Raw genomic sequence first — 21,066 nt, 5'->3', positions numbered from 1 at the left:
CAAATAAAACTGAAAACTGAAAACTGAATGGAAGAATACGTTTAAAATTTCAATTTTGAGAAAAATTATGATTTCACTCTATATACTGCTTCTTGATTTTATTTTTAACAAAATATTGTTAATCAATTTTATACTGATGACCCCCCCGATATATACCCCACTGAAATGTAAACAATAATCCATCTCAGCTTGGTTTTTAGAACCATTTTTCAATCTCATATTTAAAGACAGAAGACAAGAAGTCCCTAATGCTTTTACTAGGTTCAGATTGGACAACTGCAATTATCATATAGGAGTGGGCAAGGATCTCATCGCAGTTTCTGCTGGCTGAAATGCTCCAGTTAGGCAGACTGGTAAGCATAAATATGAATGCATTTTAACATCACAGGTTTTTTAAAAAAAAACAAAACAATGCACTGGTCACCTAAATTGACCATAGATGTGAATGTGAGTATGAATGGTTATCTGACAGCGTCTTCCCTGCGGGAGACTAGAGACCAGTCTGATAGGCTGTACCCTACCACCCGCTCTATGACAGCTGGGACACACCCCAGCGAACCTGAACTGGAAAAACAAAAAGTGCAAATTGTTGGACGTGAGCTAGAGGAACAACAGCAGCATGAGCATGTTCAAGACTAGTCCACAGACTGCTTGTTTTTGATTCTCTCCCCCATGTAAATGATGGTCTGCAAATCTCTATACAGAACTAACAGAGCCATGCTGGTGCCTTTACTTTCCCCTAAATATTTGAATGAGCTGGTCCCTAGTGAACATGTCATGACCAAAAGCTGTTAGTCATGTGATCAAGACTGGGCTTTCTTATAATCCGCTCCTAAACCTCGACTTGATGGTATCAGAGTGTAACCATCACAATGTTTCACTACACGATCAGGCTGAATCTGCCTACAGGCATCCGTCTGCTTCTTCTAGATTCCACCTTGTCTCATTGAGACATGAGAAAATCAGCACACATATTTACCCTTAAACACATGGAGACCAATGTTTTTTCACTCTAACATGGAACTCTGTCACCCCTCTAAATACCAGGACAAACTTTTGCCACACATATACACACGTAGGTCTACAACCCTACTTGCACATATACACATATGACAAGTTTCCCTCAGATGTGAATTACAGAGCAAAGCTGAGCACAACCGCTGTCTCCAATCTTGTTTGGGTGGGTCTTTTTTATGGTTAACTTGGGGAGGAGTACAAGCAAATTATAACATTTTCTCACCAACAAGCACACCCCATCTTCCCAGAAAAGGAATAAACTAAGGAAAGAATTCGGAGGTAAATGTGACTCAAATAACGAGAGGAAAAAAGCCTTCTTCAACAAATCACCCTGAAGCAGCTCACAGTGATGCCATTATAACATTTTATATGATTTTCTGTCTCTGCTTAGCACTCATACAGAGACTTGTTGTAGAATTACATTATGTTATGTTTCAAATAAGTTGTATCAGCATTTTAACTCCTAAAGTTCAAATAAAGCAGGCGAGGAATTCATGTTAAAAATTAGACCAGTGAGGCTTAAACACACACACAAGAAGTGAGTGTCTGAACTGTGTCCTACATCTGATGGTGCAATCTGTAGGAATTATGAAGGGCAGGGAGATAATCTGTGTCTGTTCCACTTTTAAACTCAGTGTTCATTACCATCACTGCTTGTGTTTAGAGTCACAGCAGCCTGCTTTAATGCTGGGTAAGGGAAGACTTTATCTTCTCTTTGAAAGCCATAACAAAAACCATGCTGCTTATTTTAGCTTTTCTGCTTCTCCCCATAAGTGTAGGCCTGAAACAATTAGTATTCATTTTTGTACTAAACGACTGCATATCTTTTTCCAACAAATATGCCAAATGGGCCAAACTTTTAATGGTTCCAGGTTTTCTTATGCAAGGATTTTAAACTTGTTTTAATAACATAAAATAGCACTCTACATCTACGTGTGGGTCACGGAATAAAAGTCTTCTGAAGATGTAAGATATGAGTCTCTTTTAGTAATGTTTCCTGAGCAATCCACCTATTCGTCCACTCTCTCGCTGGTCAAACACAGCAAATAAACTCAGAGGTTGAGACATTTGTTTTTGCTTTCTTTAAACAGCAACATCCTAAATTGATTTACTAATAGTAAATTTTCACTCTTGTTTTACAAGATTCATCACCACCAACAAGCTAAAATATCATTTGATATCGTTCACAGAAGATCTTGATCAGTGGTCAATGTGCTAGACTGCAGCTGGTGACGGTATCTATTGCTCTGCTTTAGAGATCTTTTGCAAGCTTTAACATCATTTATCCAGAACCTTGCAGCAGGTGAAGAGCTGGTCATGTGCTGTTATGAGGCTGCAAAGCAAAATGAAGACTACTGCCAACATTTGCAGGATGCAGGAGTTCATCCGGAGGATGACAGACTTATTAGAGAGCAGCTGCTCAGTTATTTGTGTCAAAGTACTTGGCAAATGAAATATTTGCAGAAGACAAAATTATAAACAGGAGTATTTAATAATTCAATTAGAACCCCCCCCCATCCATCCCACACAATAAATAAAGTCTAAATCTGTTAAAACACTGAATGTGATCTCATGTATAACTCTCCAGCTCTCAAGGACAGCCATTGTTTCACAGTGCCCCATACAGACCAGCTATAATAATCTAAGTTTGTCTGGCAAATATCAGTGCCTCTTTTATTCTGCTACCAACCAGAAATGTGTTCAAAGTGCTGCTCTACTCCACTTTTCTCTCCTCTGCTCCATTCTTTTATGTACTGTGTCACAGAAGTTTTCTTCACGGTCTGCAGCCATCAGACATCTGGGCTGTGCATTAGGGGATTTTCCGCTGCTTTGTAAAGCCTGCTTAGTCTGGGAGCTGCTGTTTAGCACTATCTTTAGGAGACACAGCCCATCAACACATAACCCATCCACCCTCCCACAGGCCCACATCAAATGGTTTCAAGCTACCGGCACAGTTTCCTCCAACAATAGGCTTTTATAAAGGACTTTTCACTTTCTTTATCCCCCAGGATCAAAAAATCTGGAATTTTTCACTGTCTAAAATAAATACAAGAAACTAGGCAACATCTTTTAACAGTTACATCAGCGACGTAAACAAAAGACTGACTAAATCTTATGTCATCTTACAACTAATGGGTCTGGTATGAACACAGACACTGTCACGCTTTTTGTCCTCTAATGATGTCATGTCTATCTAAAAGTGAACGATTTGATGATATCAAATTAGAATGAGACAGAGAAATGCAGACACCCCATCTGTCAAAATAATAACAAGCCAAAAAGTACAGTAATAAATCCACATAAGGATGATGGAACTGGATGGTGTGTATCACAGAGAGAAGAGTCTATGGTCATCTCTAAATCAGTGGTGTCAAACATAAGGCCCAGGGGCCAGAATCGGTTTGCCAGAGACTTCAATTTGGCCCAATGGAAGGAGTACCTAGATATTGGACTTTCAACTGTATTTTCAATGAGCTAGCAGAACTTTCTGTAATTTTACACTTTTATCATGTAGAAAACAGATGTTGCTGAAATTGCACTTCTTTTTCTGACATTAAGACTTGTCGGGGATTAAATGTTTAATTAAATGTCTTTGCACTGTCAGAAAGACGAGTTTTACTGGTCCAGCCCATTTTAAGATCAAATGTGTGTTTATAAATAGTTTGATATCTGTGCTCTAAAGGACTCAAGGGGACATAAAATGTGATTGTTTTACCAAATACCAATGTCCAAATTAATAATAAACTTGTAAGAAAGTTAAAAACTCTATATTAGATTTCAGTTCTGTTTGTATTTTGGACAGGTGGATAATTTGACTATGCCACTTTGGAAAAGCATGAGCACATGTTTGAAAACAGTGTTTGTTTGAAAACATTGTTTGCATAGACCTTTTTTATATAGCAGACTCTGGCACATAACAGGAAAAACACTGGTATAACTGATATGCTAACATCTGCTTTCATTTAAGTGACCCACTTTCAGGCTTCCGGTATTACGGATGCCGAGTAGCTAAGTGGGACCCCCGATGGACCTGAGCCAATGTTAATGGGATTTGTTTTTACCTGTGCAAATCAGAGAGTCTGACAAGTCACACCGAAAGAAGCATAACTAAACAGCTGAAATAATAAAACTAAGGATAATACTACTGAAAAAATCTTAGAGTAATACAACAAGTGATACTGACACTGATTCTAGTAAGTAATATAACTCACAATTTCTATTGTTCACACTTCACTATGTGCACTTTTCACATAGGTAAAAACGACATTTCCATATTTTCATTTGCATAAAGTATATAGGTACTATCCCTGTTTTGCTGGCTGTTTAGAGGAAATTATTAAAGCACAACTCAAAAAACTGTCACACAAGAGGTACATGTCTTAGAAAACAATCTTCTATGAGGAGCTGCAACAGGCAGACTAACAGACAAAGCCTTAAGGCCAAGCTACACAAAGTTCCCATGAGGGCGGCAGGCCTGGATACTTAGGGGAAATGGGAGCCATGTGTAAACAGCCTGGCTGGAGATCAGGTGGCCGACCCTCCTTTCTTTGTTGAATGTGATCACAGCTATCTACCCCGCCTCTTTAGTCACACACAATATACCATACCAAAGTTAAGCTGCCACTGCAGCATGTACAGTATTTGAGTAGAGGACTTTGCCCCGATTAAATATTAAAAATTCAATGAAGGCCTGTTAATATAGAAGAAATGAAGGGAGCGGTGGTGGTAGTGGTTGAGTTTTTGAGTCTGGCTGCTTGCCTGACACAGAACCCGTTTACGCTTTAACACACTGGCCAGCAGCGGCTGATGTAAAAATCACAGTGGGCTTTGGCTATGAAAATGGATGACTGGGTGGATTTTTGAAGAAACAGAGCGAGAAGAAAAAAAACAGAGAAATGATCCAACCCAAAAGAACCAGACATTACTCAACACGCTATTTCAGGAAAGTACTATGATTTCTATCAGGGCTAAAAGGGCGGCATGGAAGAGCACAAAAACAGACAGATGGACAAAAAAATAACAGCAGGAGGAGACAGAGGAGGCAAGAAAAGGACAGGAACAGATGAAATGGGATTAGTTATTATGCTGGAGCTGAAATAATTAACTGAATAACAGAAATTCTAGCTTTTTTTTTTCTTAAATTATTCTGGGAACTTTTCATGTGTAAAAATAAAGACAGACCATCTATGCAGAGATTTCAAGTGGGTGCAGTCAGATATACTAATGTAAAAGCAGTTTTAATTTGCTTTACCAAACCCCTTAGATGTGAATTTTCACTTTTATGCCACTGCTTTGACAACTTATTACTTCAGGAACCAATTGGGAGAAATAAGAACACAAAGTTTCAATATGTACAATCTGAAAAATGGTTCCTATGAAGCTTTTGAAAGACAAAAATGGCCACTGAATGCTGACAGTAAATAATCCGCCTACATGTACTCCTTCACTTAGGAGCTGTAAAGTGATGTGAGGTGCTGGCTGTGAAAGTGAGTAAGCTGTTCCACCCCCGCTGTGGCTCAAAGCACAGCTCCAACAGGTGGACAAGAGAACAATACAACAAAGGAGGAGGCAGGGGACGACATCATCGCCACCTTGGACACGCAATGTGCACAAAAGAGAACGCGTACATACCCAAAACCACAAACGCACATAAATAACCAAAAGTCTAACACTCCTTATCTGGGATAGCTAAGCACTACGTCATGTTAGCGGACTTGTCAGTGGATGAGATTCAGACAGGAGATAAGTGTCCTGTGTGTAGACTGGAGAATAAGGGTACTGGGAATTTTGTCAGGGCATTATGTTGCACAGACAGGTTGCAGTTGCTTGTTGCATCATCAGCCAGACAGTTTACATGTGATGCCTGACAAGTTTAAACCCTAAAAGGCGAGTCAAATTTTAATTATTTTATTCACAGGTGTTAGTGTTTAAAGCTTATTTGTGTATAGGTATGTGCGTTAAGATGTTTTTGGTAGCTGTTATTATTCCCTCTATAAATATTGGCTGTAAAATCCCAAATGAATCCTTTTGCATCCAAAAATGTGTTGAAGAAAATGTGTCAGCTAATCATCTGGAACCTCGTGGCTCCAGAGGAAAAAAAACATCTTATAATAACCGATACTTTTTACTTGTTTAACTCTGAAATCTAAAGTGTCAAATTACATGAACTGAGTTGAATTGTGTAAGTTATTCTACACACACACACTTTGTCATGCATGCATTCAGGAAGAAGCTGCTTTATAGTCGGTACGAACAGAGGGAACAGTCTGTAGATTCCTTGCATAACATTCAGAAAACCATTGTTATTAATGACACCCATTAAAGACACTGCATACCTGAGTAGAAGGCCCAATAAAACCAAAGTTAATTTGGATCTAATGAAGCCACCAACAGCAGTTACACAAAATAATGGAAAAGATGCAGCAAGAAAAATGGAAACTGTGACACAACAGCACTAAAATAAAGACCAAAACCTGGTCCTGGAAACACTATACTTGGGCTAGCGTCCTGCTGCTGACCCTGCCTGCCATCTCAAGAGTCCACAAATGAGACGTCTCTGAGAGTCGCTGAAGCTATTTTGGAGGGAAATAAAGCTACACAAGCACAGCCCCTGTTTATGTAAGGATGGTAATGTGTTTCAGATTATAGGCGGTTGTATGGAAATTCTTGTGGTGAGACTGGACTTTTCACTGCTGGATTGCAGGGGAGCAGGCCGATGAGGCATTTCTCAAACAGCCTTCTATGAATCTGTCAGCTCGGCGAAGGCTCGTTTTCTTAGTAAGAAATCTCCCAGCAAGATAGGCAGTCTGAGGGACTGAAGCAACTTTGGAGTTTGCAATAAAGAGCAAACAGTTGTCATTAATGTTTAGCTACTGCAACATAAAGGAAACAGATGTTAATCACACACGAGCCTGTCGTCTCCCTCAGATCTTGTACCATTAACGCCAAGACGTCATGCACATTTCTGCGCTTGCTCCTGCTGGCCCTCCATTCCCAGAAGCACACTATCTTAGCATTCATCTATATACATTTCTCTTCCATTGACTGAAAAACCACTGGGAGGAAAAACTTTAATAAGCGGGTTGGGATTAAATATTCTTACAGTCATCTGCTGCACACTATCACCGTTTTCATCTTTGCTGTGGGGCTAGGGAGCACGTCAGCCAGGACAGTGTTGTGCACATGGACTTTGGTTTTATTGCAGAGGAATGAACAAAGGCACAAAAGCAGCAAATAAAGAGGGATTTAGTTGAGGAAAGGCCTTAAGCTTAATATGTTCCAGATGCCAATGCATTTAAATTTAAAGAACGCCCCCCCAAAAAAACAAAAACTATAACATATAAACACGTAGTGGGTCTTTAGTGTCACCGGTCCTCTCAGAGCATATCTTACAAGAGTGGGAGACACTAGGTTTCCTATTTGATCCCTTTTTTTTCCTTTTTTTTTTGCAGCACAAAAACAGAGAAGGTTGTCTCATTTAACATCACCCTTCTTTTAATGTACCTGCAGTTGGAGCAGTTAAAACAGGGGGAGCATTGTGTCTTTTACAGCAACTGAAAGTAATTTACCAAGAATTCTACGTTTAAATACAGGCAATGCCACAATGGAGTGACAACTGTAACCTAGCTATGCTACCTGAGAACAAAATTGAATCTCATATGTACAGTATATGCCCGTCTGCACACAAAATTCTTTACTGAGCTGGGAAGAGGCTGCAGGAATCAATGAAATGTGAGGAGCAAAGGCAGGGGAAATGCCAGCTTTCCTGCTTTGCTGGCCTGCTGCACATTATTGTAGACTTCCTGCTCAAAGTCCTGTTTAACTCCGCATAGATAGGTTCAAGGGTCAAATCACTCAGAGCAGTCAAACAAACAGAAGCCTTCAGACGTTCAGAACAATATTTTGCTTGTGTAGAAGTCCTGATAATATTATCATACTTAGCACAGTAGAAAGAAAACCCACAAAGATGATTAGGATTAAAGCAAACAGCCCATTTCCCATCATGTTCCTCTCATCCAATTTTCATTCATCTGGACATTAATTAAAAACCTGCCTTCATCTGTTAGTGTAATGATCTGGAAGATCAGACACTTATTTATAAGACTGGTGTACAATAAAAATACCCCCATATTTATTTGGGAAGCGCACAGGGGTTCAGAGGATTTTTTTTCCCTTGGAAAAGACAAGACAATGCTGCCTTATAAAGACATTTAGTGGCAGAAAAACTTGCCTGGTTGAAGGGATATACACAAGAGCTGTAAGTTTGCAGGATGTCAGATCTAAAGGACACAGGGGTCACTAAATGCTGCCATAACCGTTTTGCCCATATTTTGCTTTATTTAGTCAGTTTATGGTATAAAATCAATTTGCTGTCATCAGTAAACATGAGTTTAAATTAGGAGAGATAACTCACAGTTATAAAAATAATCAGATATGGGCTCTGCTGAACAGTTTTGAGCATATCTGCTTAATGTCGATGTGCAAAGTTTTCAAGACCATACAGCTATCTGGCATGATTCTCCTACCATCTCTACAAAAAGACTTTGGGCAACTGCTGGGCTCTATTTTGAGACTGGGAGGCTCTCTGGAACAGGCCACACAGTTCAACCTCAAGTCAAACAAAGTAAATGTCAACTTGAACAACCATTTCTGGCCACAGTGAGGGAACACAAGCAATCTTTTCCAAATCATGCCTTACATGCATGCAGCCACCGGGGAACTTGATTACCTTCCCAACATGGCAGGCATTTAACAGCACTAGCAGAAATCCCATATAGAGCGGAGTAATTGAGTCGGTTAGTCAAACTTGGCCAACTGGGGAGTCACTAAATGAGGACTGGCTCCACACCAAAGCTTGGCTTTTGACCCACTTTAAATAAAAATATTTGGGGATTTTCACAACTTTTGGAAGAGTGAACAATGTGAGCTTCTCAGTAAGAGACCATGAGGAACCACCTGGAAAATGTTATGTTACCTCTTCCAGCACCTGTAAATAACTTCAAATAAATGCATTCAGTTTAGTGGCTCTGAAGCTAAATTTCAGTGTGTTACACTTATATTATGGTGCTCAGCTCCCACACACAGTGTAAAACACACCCAGGAGAGATGTGCAAAAGGGCTGCAGCACTGCTCACTTTGGATGAGAGAACTGGAGACAGCCTAAACACACTCACACATGTGGCCATGAATGCATGCATGCACCCTCAGACTAGGGGAAAAGGAGCAAAAAGGAAGCACTCCTGGCTGGTCACACCCTCTACAAATAACAATCTGCACACGCCACCTCCGGACCGAGCTGTCTAGCTGGAGGGAAGACAAACAGACAGAAAATAGGACAGAGTCGGGAAAAAGAGGCCCGGTGCTGTCTGGATCCTTGCAGGTTTCTTGCCTGTCTGCCAAGGCTACTGTTCACACCACAGAAGCTGATCTAATTTTAAAAGTATGTTAGTAAAAGCTTTGTTAACGAGAACGGCAATGTCCTCTATAAACATGTACACTTGTGCATCTGGCACGCTCTCCTCTCAGACATCTTTGATTTATCGTAAACAGCAAACTGTACACTAAAAAAAGAGCAGTCCAAATGCATTTAACAACAAAAGCTCTGAAATATATTAATTAATGAAATTAATCACAATTCTGATTCCTGATTTTAATATATTCCCTAAATATATTCCCCCTAATGATGGTGTTCAAGTAACTCTAAAAGCCCCAGTTTTCTGAGCATGGATTTAAGCTTGAATATTGGCACATTATAACAAATGTTTATGCGGAGTAAAACATGAGGAAAAGCTGGCAGAAGGTACTGAGAGGGAGAAGAAAGACTTTAAGGTACCACTAATACACCAAGTGATTCTGGCTGCATTGCACTTCTTTTAAGCAGGTACATGCATCCAACAGTTCTCGTCATTATCACCAGCCCCACCCCCTACGGGCGGAAAAGGAATCACAAACATTTTGGTGTGGTCCACATTCCTGAATATCTTGCTCTGCTTGGTCATATAAGGAAAACCACACAGCCAACTGACTGCCAGTAGAAAAAGACCTTGGAAAGTGCAACCTTAAAGTCCTCCAAATATTTACTCTACAAGTCACTGCTGGCAGTATGTCTACTAATAACTGAACTTGTATGTTGTTTAACGAAGACCTTCACATTCACAGCAGCAAAACACTTTACGCTTTTGCAAAACTCACTACACTACAGATGACAGGTTAAACAATGAGGGATACAGTGGCTCTGTTATACGTTCCCTAAGAAGGAAGGAAGGACGCTGTAAGTCAAAACAAAGCTGCTCTAAGTGATCACTTTAATTCTTGATGAAACAGTTTACCCCTAGTGTAAGCGGTCTCTTCAAGATGACAAAGGCAACGCCAAGACTCAGGGGCTCACTAAATAGTTTGATGAGGATGATGTCAAACATAGTCTATGGCCTTCATTGCCACCAGGTTACAAACCCACAAACCATTCTTTGGATATTTTAGGCTTAAATGATAGTCACCGGTCTCATTATCATCATCAAATAAGGAATACCCTTTTGATTGTGATTCATGCTGCACTTGGAGAATCAATCTCAAGGAGCACAATAGTTGTCAGTATGTAATATTGTGACCCAATAACTACTAAGACAACTTATTTGATTAAGTTTGTAACAGTAGCACAAAGTGAAATGTTACTTCTTTGAATTATTTTGTAACTCATTTTAAAGCATTTTTCCTGTCTTCAGATCCTTTGTTGTTCTCTCATTAGGTGTTTTTCCCCTGAGCATCAATAAAGTCTTATCTTGATGTGACTCACACTATATGCACAAAAGTGTTGGTCCATTTATAGAACACATTTTTAAATACATCTCATCATGACATCTGAATCTATAGGTATCAATATGGAGTTGGGTCCAAGCTTTGTAGCTATAACAGCAGACACTGTTGGACAAGCGGCCCTGGCTTCAAACTGTGTTCTAGTTCATTCCAAAGATGTTGGATGGGGTTGAGGTCGGGGCTATGCATGAGGCACTCAGGTTCTTGCACACCAGGCTCATCCAATCATGCCCTTATGGACCTTGCTTGTGCACTAGGGTACGGTCACGATGCAACGAAAATTTGTCTTCCTCAAACTGCATACAATTGGCCAAAATGTCTTTGTAAGCTGAAGCATTAAGAGTTTCATTCACCTGAACAAAACTCCAGAAAAACAACTCCATAGCATCATTCCTCCTCCACCAAACCTTAAGTGTGGCACAGTTGGAGAGGTAACGTTCCCGGGTATTCTCCAAACCAATCTATCCATCAGATTGCCAGATAGATAAACATGATTTGTCTCTCCACAGAACACATTTCCACTACTCCAAAGTCCAGTGGTGCTTTACAGCAATCCATCCTGCACTTGGCATTGTGTTTGGTGAAGTAAGGCGTGCATGCTGCTCCTCAACCATGGAAACCCATGCCCTGAAGCTCCAGGGATGCGGTGTTTGTACTGATGTTCATGCCAGAAGAGGTTCAAACCTTTGAAGCTACTGAGTCAGCAATGTCTTGGTGACTTTTACACACCATGTGACTCAGCACAGCAACTTTACAGGGTCTAACGGTATGTGGCTGATTTGCTGTGGGTCCCAAACACTTCCACTTTGAAGTCATACTGCTTACAGTTCAAAAAATGACTCATTGCAGCACTCTAACCCAAACAAAAACAGGTGAGCTCTTTAGAATCAGCTCACTCTTTCACAAATATTTGTAAGGGCAGAATGTGTGGCTACATCTTATACACCTGTGCCAAAGGGACTGAAAACACCTAAATTCAAAGAATAAGTGGTATGGTCTAAAACTTTTGTCCATACAGTACATATAGTGATACTAATAAAGCACATGTGCTAAGTAGAGAAAGTGAAACTAGTGACTAAACATCTTGCCAGGTTTTTGTCCTGTTTATTTATTTATTTTTGATTACATCCCTACATTCATTTTTCAATATTCTTTACATCTTTATTTAATCAGGAAGTGAAGCTCCTGGGAATACAAATCTTTGTTGCAAGAGTCTCCTGGCCAAAGATAGGCAGGATAACCCAAGCATATTATTTGAGTCAACTTCCATTGCTAGTTTGAATTGTGCAACCTAAGCAAACACGCAGTTCTGACACTGACATTTTTTTTCAGCACATATCCTCTTATACTGTTATTAATTGTTCCAGCTGTAAATTAACATTTATTGAAGTACATAACTGAAGCACAATTTTAATATACTTGCACTTTAAGTATCTCTGTGTTTTGCTACTGTTTATGTCCACTCCTCTATATTTTGAATGCAAATATTGTACTTATTAGCACTGCACACCATGTATTTTAAACCTTTTGGTTCTGATGCAAATCTAATAAACTGTGCTGCACCATTACAGCTAAAGCTACCCAGCAGTATAAAACCAATTTTAAAAAAATCATCTCAAGCTCCAATATATAACCGATACACACAGTAATCAATCATTTTTATTATATAATGTGCATGATTTTGCCAAATTTTCACTTCAGATTATTTGCGTATATTATCCTAAAAACTTTGTTACATAGGATTATAACTTAAGTAAAAGGTCTAACTTTTTATTTTACTAATTTATAAAACGGTTATTAAATACAAAATAATTTTCAGGCTCTTGTGCAGCACCACTGTTCATGTATTAGCCATCTAATTCATTTGTATTAGCCCAAAGGGCTAAACATGTACCTCAAAATTGCAGCCAGTGCTTCCTGTGAAGTATTTTTCTGATCAAACATTCTGATTTTCTGTGTGCCCCCTGCTTTTTTCTAAGTTCCCCCAGTTCCACACCATTAAAAACACACCAACACACAAAGACCTCACTCCAAACTGACATTGGGGATCAGCTTCCACTTTCATCACAGATGGCAGAGGTGAGGAAAGGAGATGAAGAAATTGAACTCCAAGCCACAGCCCATCTGAAACGTAATGTTACCCCCACGCTGCAAGGCGTGCCTGACATCATGCTTGACACAGAGCCACTGACAACACAGCTGATAGAAACCGGTCTGGAGGAGAATCCGTTCAAAGCGTACAGGAGCTGTGTGTATGTCTGAGTGTGTGGAGGCTGGGTGGAGTTTCGCTCAAAATATTTCAAAGGGAATTACCGGTTTGATCAGAAAGCACGCAAAGGTGTGAGAAGAGCGACAGCAACCAAACACTTCAAACAAGCTGGCTATTGTCCCATCCCATCATTCACATGTGAAAGTGACGTATCGAAAACAGGTGATGGCAGAGCTTATAGCAGCTTGACAAGTTCTCTTCATTCAGCTAGAATGAGCTTGTAGCACCTGTTGAATGACAAACAGCAAACATTTTGGCTAAAAATGCTGTTAGAAGGTACCGTGTTCGCTCTAAATCTCCACTCTAAGCGTGAGTGCTTATTAGACACTCCTGCGGATTTACAAAGGTGAACGACCGCAGCCGTGCAGGGCTGGCTTACCTGAGTTTTAGGTTAGCCATGAATTCTTCCATAGACACGTTGTCCAAAAGCACAAAGTCTGCTTTTCCAAACTCCAGGCTCTCGTGTTCTGCCATACTGTTATTTTTTTCTTCTTACTGAAACTCCTGGAAAATAAAATGTGTCAACAAGTTGCTCTGAAGTGCCGACAAAGGGTGGACATTGGCGGGCTTCCCTGACCACCTCCTCTACTTTAATGTGCAGCTCTGTAGTGGGTGCTCATTTTTTCTTTTCTTTTTTTTTGTGGTCAAATTCTAATTTTAGTCATGTTTAATTAAGGTCGGAAATTCCCTTTTAAAATCCAGCAGCTGCTAATTCTGAACGTTTTAACACGCCGTGTCCCTTCAGGAGCTCCGCTTTTCTTTTAACAAGCAGGAATTATTCCAAAGTATCCTCATGTCCATACAAAGTTTCGTCTTCACGCCGAAAAGTACCGTCCCGTTACACCGTGCGCCAGCTCCTCCTGTCCGTCCGTCCTTTTTCCTGGAGTTTCTCTCCTGTCGCCCCTAAACGACCGTACACCAATAGGATTGAAGCATCCTCGTCTAAGCCCCGCCCCCGCCCTGTGGAGAGGTGTTGGTCAGGCAGCGATGTGTAAGTTGAAAAGCATTGCAAATATTTCTGTAGACCACCGCTCCACCAGTTTCTGATACATATTTCAGCAATGACGACGCCACCTCTAAGCTGTTAAACACTCGGAGGAAAACCATAATGTTTTTGGCCTCACTTTAATGATGCCCTTTTTTACCATAAAAGGGAAAACTGGGTCTCAGTAAGATTTTCTCAAGATGATATGAATGAAAAGCAGACGTACACTTATGTAGACAACGAGTCATTCACTGGATTAATTATCAAATAAGCTGTGATAAATAAAACATCATTTTTTAGGTTTTCCCTCCTATGCTGTATCTTAATGTTGCCTTCTGAATGAAACCTCCTGTTAAAGAGGCTGAACACTTTAAATGCCGCCGGCTGCTCACCAGGCTTACTCTGATGTTAGTGCGCCACCTTGTGTAAAACAGACGTAAATGGCTTTTAATGACGCTTATGACTGAAAACTCCTTATAACTCCACCCTGACAAACAGAAGTGTTGCTCTAACCGTATTCACTTACATGCTTATATTGTAAAATATCATCTATTATGTGATTTCATTGAGATTAAAATCTCAATCGAAAATTTTAACCTGAATAAATGAAGGATTAAAAAAAATAAATTTGTTCTGTCATTACAATACATCATAAATCAATTAATTTAGGACATAAATGACTGGATGACGTTTTATTTCCTACTTCTATATTTGGCCCAAAAATCCTTGGCCTCTAACAGCACTATGGGTAATCTTGGAGTCATTTTTGACTAGTATATGCCAAAAATATTAAAAATACTTAGAATTGCTTTCTTTCATCTGCGCAATATTATTAAAATTGCAATTATCCTGCCTCAGTGATGCTGAAAAACTAGTTCAAGCATTTATTACTTCTAGTCTGAGCTATTACTATTTTTTAATATCAGGTTGTTCCGAAAGTTCCCTGAAAACCCTCCAATTAATCCAAAACGCTGCAGTGGGGATAGCAGCAGGAACTGCAAAGAGAGACTATATTTCCTCTATACTGGCTTGTCTTCACTGGCTCCCTGTTAAATCTTTCTCCTCATATACAAAACATTGAATAATCAGCACCATTATATCTTAAAGAGTACATAATATAATATTACCCTAACGGAGCATTTTGCTCTCAGGCTTACTTGTGGTTCCTAGAATTTCTGAAAGTAGAATGGGAGGCAGAGCCTTCAGCTATCAGCTCTTTGCCAGTGGATTTGGGAGACAGACATCATCTCCACTTTTAAGATTAGACTTATAACTTTTCTTTTTGATATAGCTTATAGTTAGGATGGAATCAGGTGACTCAAACATCACTTTGTTATGCTGTTGTAGACACAGGCTGCTGGAAGACTTCTTGTACCAGACAGCACATTTCTACTCTCCTCACCACTTTGTATTATGGCTCCTGCTCCTGCTATTACTGCTGCACATCTGTCTCTCATCCTCTGTGTTTTGTCCTGTCTACCTATGCTCCCCTTTTTCTCTTTCCTTCCATCCCCGGCTGTTCACAGCAGATGGCTCGCCCTCTCTTAGACTGGTTCTATTGCAGGCTTCTTCCTGTTGAGGGGAAGTTTTTTTTTTCCTGCTGTCACCTAGTGCTTGTTGGGATTTCGTTCCAGATAAAGTGCCTTGCTGAGTTTTGAGGCTTTATAAATAAAACTGAATTGAAAGTGAATATTAAATAAATGTATGAATTGCAGTAATGATGGATTTAGATAATAACATCACTCTTAAGTCTTTTTAATATTAATATTTTCATTTAAGCATCAAAGCAGACATTTAATACTTTGGGCATTTAGCTGGCACCCCAGAGTAGTTAATACAGTGGAACTGGTTGATTTAGTACGAGTTAGCATGAGCAAAAATAATATAATAAATTACAACAACAGTGGATCTGTTGACAGAAAGAACAAACTTTTTCCTTATCTCTTCTTTGCTAAAATACAAAAACAAATAAAAGTGACACAATACATCAATGAGCACCATTTTAAAAATGGGTGTATATTATTTACTTTGTAAAAGCAGTGAGCCTCCAAATGTAATAGTCATGGATGCAGCGGTGGCCCAGGAGTTACCACAGTTGTGGGTGACATAGACTGAAGCCCCTCTGCGGAGGAACGTCATGTATGTAGATGTGCTTCCAACACTGTAGGAACGGGGAACATGTGCACGAGAAACAGCCACCCAGTAATTATTTATTACTAGCCACAGATCGGTTTTAAGGCCCTTAATGGTCGTCTGAGTGGAGAAGAAGAACTGGTAGATTCCTTTGACGGGAGCCCTGAACACACCAGTCCTCCTGTCGAAGGCTCGGCCCACATTCACCAGCACCTTGCTGTACTTGATCCTGTTCATTTTGCCAGTGATTTGGGCAGGGTAAGACGCAAAGAAGTGGATCTTTCGGGAAGACACTGAAGAGCAGATATTCTTATTATTAGTATTATTACAAAGACAAATAGATATATACCTTGCAGCAATGTCTTAATAAAGAGAAGCTTTTGTAGGTGTATTATGGAAAACATAGGATAATATCTTAATCATTCTTACACAAACTATGTAGCAGATTCTCCAGCTTTAAGAAAGTTTAATACCAAATGAGTAATTTTTTTTGCTTACAATTAAAGTTTGAGGAGCAAAAAAAGACTTCATCTGTCTCTTAATGTTTCTTAAAGTAATACAAATATTTAAACACAGTTGTTTAATGAAGCTTTTCTAAGTTGAAGTTTTGTATTTATATAGATACAAACTAGTAACAAATTAGTGCTGTACAATAATACATGCAACTATTTGTGCCTGATTGCCCATATTAATCAATGTTAGTATTCAATAAGTTGCATTACAATTGACAAAGAAATGCTGTCATCAAACAGAGAAGAATAAAAGCCCCAGACATCCAAGGCCTTTCATCCCTTCAGCATAAACGTTAGTATGACGCATTCAAACTGACAAAAACTTTACTTACTTCTGTTTGTCTTGCATCTCCAGTTAATCTTATCTCTGCTCACACAGGACTGGTTTCTCCTGCATCGCCCGCACACAAGCGTGTTGACGTCTGAGAACACACATTCAGCAACATTCAAACAGTCCTCTAAAAAGCACTGCTCTTAGCAGGAATTAGACTGTTCCAAAAGGTATACATTTGCAGCAATCAGGATAAATATGGATTGTGGGTGAAAGTGGATGTCATTTTTCAGCATCCAAAAGCCAAACGCTCCCACAAGTGTGCACAATATTAATGCATTTTTTCACTTATACCTGCACAGTAAGCCAAATAACAGGATGTTGGCTTAGTGAACTGATAGACGTAATAGTTGCCCGGGCACTTCTTGACTTTGATGGGGGTGGAACGGAAAGCACAGCATTGTTTTTTCCAATGGCCGCAGACACTGCGGGTCACAATACCATCCCTGATCCTTGGATGAGGCCCGGACAGCCACAGCGGGGAGTTAGTGCCACATTTGTTCACAGGGACGCACCTCTCAGGCATCTGCAGACTTTTACCCTTGTAGAAAAGACGGTACCACCCTCCAATAGAAGATGAAAAATTGATTCTTTTTTGAAATGCCATTGCTACTTTTATTGAATTAGGTGAATGCTACATATAAAGAAAGTGCAGTCGGTTACCTTTCCAGCCTACATGCCGATCACACATCTTCATCTTGGTGGTGGTGTTGGTGGCGCGCCAGGTCTGATCTAGGACCGTGTAGTGGAAACAGGGGTCACCTCGTCTTCTTGCATCTTCCACAGAGGACTGAAAGTTATCATCCTTAATGTCATTTGGACTGTAAGTGAGGATGTGTGTTCCTGCTTGAGAAGAGAGATTGCAGCACATACCGAATTAAGAGTACATGTTTAAAATGGTTTTATTTTGAGTAAAGAATGCAGATTATTTTATTCACTGACCTACTTTCTTCTGAGCTCTTTTCTGATGACTTGATATATGCATCTGCGCATGAAAAAAAATAACACATTCAGTAGCTGGTGCTCAGTATGGAGACAGATTGTAAGGAGTTATATAGAGGCTACCTGAGTCAGAGCATTCTGCTGCTGCTGAAGTGTTGTTTGTTCACACTTCAGGCTCTCCATCTCCTGCAATAGTGAGCATTTTTAGAAAGAGTGACATGCTGCAGTCTCATTGACAGATAAAATAATAATAATTCAGATTTATAGGGATTTACATAATAATAATAACGATAATAATAATAAAAATAGTGGGTCCAGATGCTCCAGATGATGTCTAATACATACAGAGGCAGAGTAGTAACTGTGAGGTAATTTATAATACCACTAGAAGTTACTTATACCTATGTGACTATAGAAACAAGAAGGAAAAGAAAAGGAAGGAATAAATGCTTGTGTATGTGTGTACAAATACATGCATATCTATATATATGAGTATGTATACTGTATATACAGTACTCTTGTAAAAGGCTGGTTTGGATTTGAGGATTTGTTTGGAGAAGGCTGGATTGTTGTAGATGTGTATAATTTATTTATGTTTTTTATTTTATTTTGTGCTTTAATAAAAGCTTTAATGCAATGGCTGTAGCTCACGAGGTAGCGCAGGTAGTCTACAAATCCTAAGGTTGGCGGTTTGATACCTGGCTGCTCTGGTGTGCGTGTCAAAGTACCCTTGACCAAGATATTGAGGCTCAAGTTGCTCTCTATGAATTACATCAAATTACATTCATCAAAGTGCTTTGAGTGCTCTAGAAGAAGATGCACTCTATAAGAACCCCTCTATTTACCATAAAGAAAACAAAACCCACTGCCTTTAATTTTAAGGCATATTCTAAATGTCTGAAAAATCAAGTAAAAAATAAAAACTGATTTTTTCACACAAAAAATGGAAAGAAGCATTTCCACCTTGACTTTATCAACGCAAAATTGACAGTAGATATAATTAAAAGATTGGGGGGGGGGTTTTTAAGTCAATTAATTGTGAAATATTGTAGCTTTTATATAATCAAATTTTTTTACTTACAAAGATCCTTTGATAAGACGAAGGCCTGATGTTCATAAAATTAATAAGAATTAAAGTATAGTCTATTTATAGTATAGTGTATATATAGTATCATGACTGATTAACCTGCCTATTTTCTTAAAATATCAATGAAGTGTCTGGTCTATAAATCAAAAAAGGTGAAAAATAGAGGTCCGAATTTCTTAAAATTTAAAAGAAAAGATGTTAAAATTTAGTTAATTTTTAATAATTGAAAAATTATTTAACAGAATGATTAATCAACAGACTTGTTTGTTAATTTTGTTGCCCTAATTGTGTAATAGCTCATTGCATCACCTTGAAAACAGCAGCTAGTTGCACAGCCAAAGGTTGATCTTCTACGCGCCAAAGTTTTAGTTCAGACTGGAAAAGAAGAAACAAAAACTTTCTCAAACGACAAATTGAAATAATTGATATTAAACATATTGTGATGTTCTAGTCTCTCTACGAGCTCAGTGTGACAAAAGCTCGGCACAGCTCTGTCTGTGCTAAATAACATCTGGGGAAAACTTTTGTTGCATAATAAATGGGTTTTTTTGTATTGTTCCATCTGCCTTCTAGCTTCATAACATCAATGAACAAAGCTCATACTCACAGAATTTGTGTTCCCCGAGCAACCAACTGCACAAGATGACAATGCTACGAACATGGCCAGAGCTAAGACAACCATCTGGGGATAACAACAGTTACACAATAGTTATGTAAAAGATGACATTTAAATGCTTTCTCATTTACTCGTTGAATAAATCCCGACAAAACACTGTACAAATGTCAGTGTTTATTGGAGAAACAAACAATTTGTGACCAGATGCTCGAAGCTTTGGTTTTATTTTTTTATCACATACCATTAGTGCGAGATGTTGGAATTAATTGAGGAAAAATGCTTTTTAAAGGCTTGGGTTTTATGACAGAAACACATTTAGATACTGTTTATATTTATACAGAAAGAAAAGGACAAAGAAAATAAAAATTACAAGTCAATTCAACCAATTAAATATATTTAGATTTAATTAAATCTGCAGACTTTTCTATTTTTGCTGGTTCTTTTTTTTAAATTAAAAAAACTACAACAACAATAATTGATCATTTGATTTACAAGTCACTGAGTTCAGATTAAACACATTACATAAAGATTGAAAAGTATTGTTGGGTCTGTTCCCACAAACCCCGCTAATTCTAGAGACTTATTCATCATGAATGAAAACAAGACAGTCAGCGATCGATCGATTACTTGCGCAAGGGAGGCCTAGTCTATGTCCAGCATGGAAGTGACCCCGATGAGGGCCTCCTCTCGCTGGCTTTTATTGACAAACTTCAAACAATAGTTTACAAAACACCTCCCCTCGCAACCCCCTTTGGTTACAAAGACAAGGCACTGTATGTATATGCATGCAGGTGTGTGTGTGTGTGTGTGTCCTCCTGCTGACCAAAGGGTCGTAAACGCAGGAAGCTTACATCAAAGGAAGTAGATCTTCCAGATAGGATGTATCTGCTATAAAACCTCCCCCAACACAAAGTGGTTAGAGGTGCTCAGGATCAAAGGAATAGCTTTGATAATACTGCTTGAACTAAGACTGTACAAATTTAAGAAACACAATGGCAACATTCAACAATTAGACCTAACATGTATAAAGAATAATAAAAAGTATGCCTATAACAACACAATATCATCACACAGTCAATATTCAGCTACAGCTATATTGCAAAGAAATCTTACAATTCCATGAATATCCAAAAATTGTACCTTGAACTATCCAATCAGCAGTCTGTGGTTATAGAAGCGGGCCATTAAAGTGCTGAAAGAATGAAAATAGCAAAACATTAAATACGTTTGGATGTCCTGTTTCAATGCAATTAGATGTCTATAAGTGTAACGCTACGCTCACCTCTCATTTCATCATGATGAGAAACTGCACCACTGTCTGAACATGGCCTTAAATACTGACCCGCTTCAGTTTAAACAAA

At 39.0% G+C, this 21,066-nt stretch overlaps 2 protein-coding genes across 7 annotated transcripts in view; both read right to left on the bottom strand.

The window, feature by feature from the left end:
• myo1d (myosin 1D) overlaps positions 1 to 14,010 on the bottom strand; it is a 115,328-nt gene extending 101,318 nt beyond the window's left edge. For 3 of the 5 annotated variants that reach the window (XM_005453773.4, XM_013273449.3, XM_025909515.1), the window contains exon 1: positions 13,479 to 14,009. In XM_005453773.4, coding sequence (XP_005453830.1) covers positions 13,479 to 13,573 — 95 coding nt within the window. In that variant the 5' untranslated portion in view covers positions 13,574 to 14,009. Of the gene's footprint in view, positions 1 to 13,478 lie in introns of all 5 variants that reach the window. The other 2 variants (XM_005453774.4, XM_013273448.3) reach the window with 1 other exon arrangement.
• A 1,813-nt stretch (positions 14,011 to 15,823) lies between these two features.
• Positions 15,824 to 21,066, bottom strand: LOC100701924 (uncharacterized). 2 transcript variants are annotated; one of them, XM_005453771.4, is made up of 10 exons: positions 20,988 to 21,066; positions 20,846 to 20,897; positions 19,697 to 19,771; positions 19,399 to 19,464; positions 18,126 to 18,188; positions 18,003 to 18,045; positions 17,724 to 17,906; positions 17,355 to 17,624; positions 17,062 to 17,151; positions 15,824 to 16,510 (listed from the first exon to the last, which is right to left on the bottom strand). In XM_005453771.4, the coding sequence occupies exons 3-10, from the start codon at positions 19,769 to 19,771 to the stop codon at positions 16,104 to 16,106; spliced, it is 1,197 nt and encodes a 398-aa protein (XP_005453828.1). In that variant the 5' UTR covers positions 20,846 to 20,897; positions 20,988 to 21,066; the 3' UTR covers positions 15,824 to 16,103. The 2 variants fall into 2 exon arrangements, with proteins under 2 accessions (XP_005453828.1, XP_005453829.1); XM_005453772.4 differs by having other exon boundaries at positions 17,724 to 17,903.

This window comes from Oreochromis niloticus, linkage group LG8 (assembly GCF_001858045.2).
Source record: "Oreochromis niloticus isolate F11D_XX linkage group LG8, O_niloticus_UMD_NMBU, whole genome shotgun sequence".
Lineage (NCBI taxonomy): Eukaryota > Metazoa > Chordata > Actinopteri > Cichliformes > Cichlidae > Oreochromis > Oreochromis niloticus.
Note: the sequence above shows the minus strand (reverse complement) of the source record. Positions and strands in the feature narration are given on the sequence as shown.

What these genes read in the sequence shown, in the direction of transcription:
- LOC100701924 (XM_005453771.4), bottom strand. Translation starts at nt 19,771, where the DNA reads ATGGTTGTCTTAGCTCTGGCCATGTTCGTAGCATTGTCATCTTGTGCA. An exon ending in TCGGCATGTAGGCTGGAAAG is followed by an intron (nt 17,625 to 17,723) that starts GTAACCGACTGC and finishes CTTCTATTGGAG; the next exon opens with GGTGGTACCGTCTTTTCTAC. An exon ending in GAGATGCAAGACAAACAGAA is followed by an intron (nt 16,511 to 17,061) that starts GTAAGTAAAGTT and finishes TCTGCTCTTCAG; the next exon opens with TGTCTTCCCGAAAGATCCAC.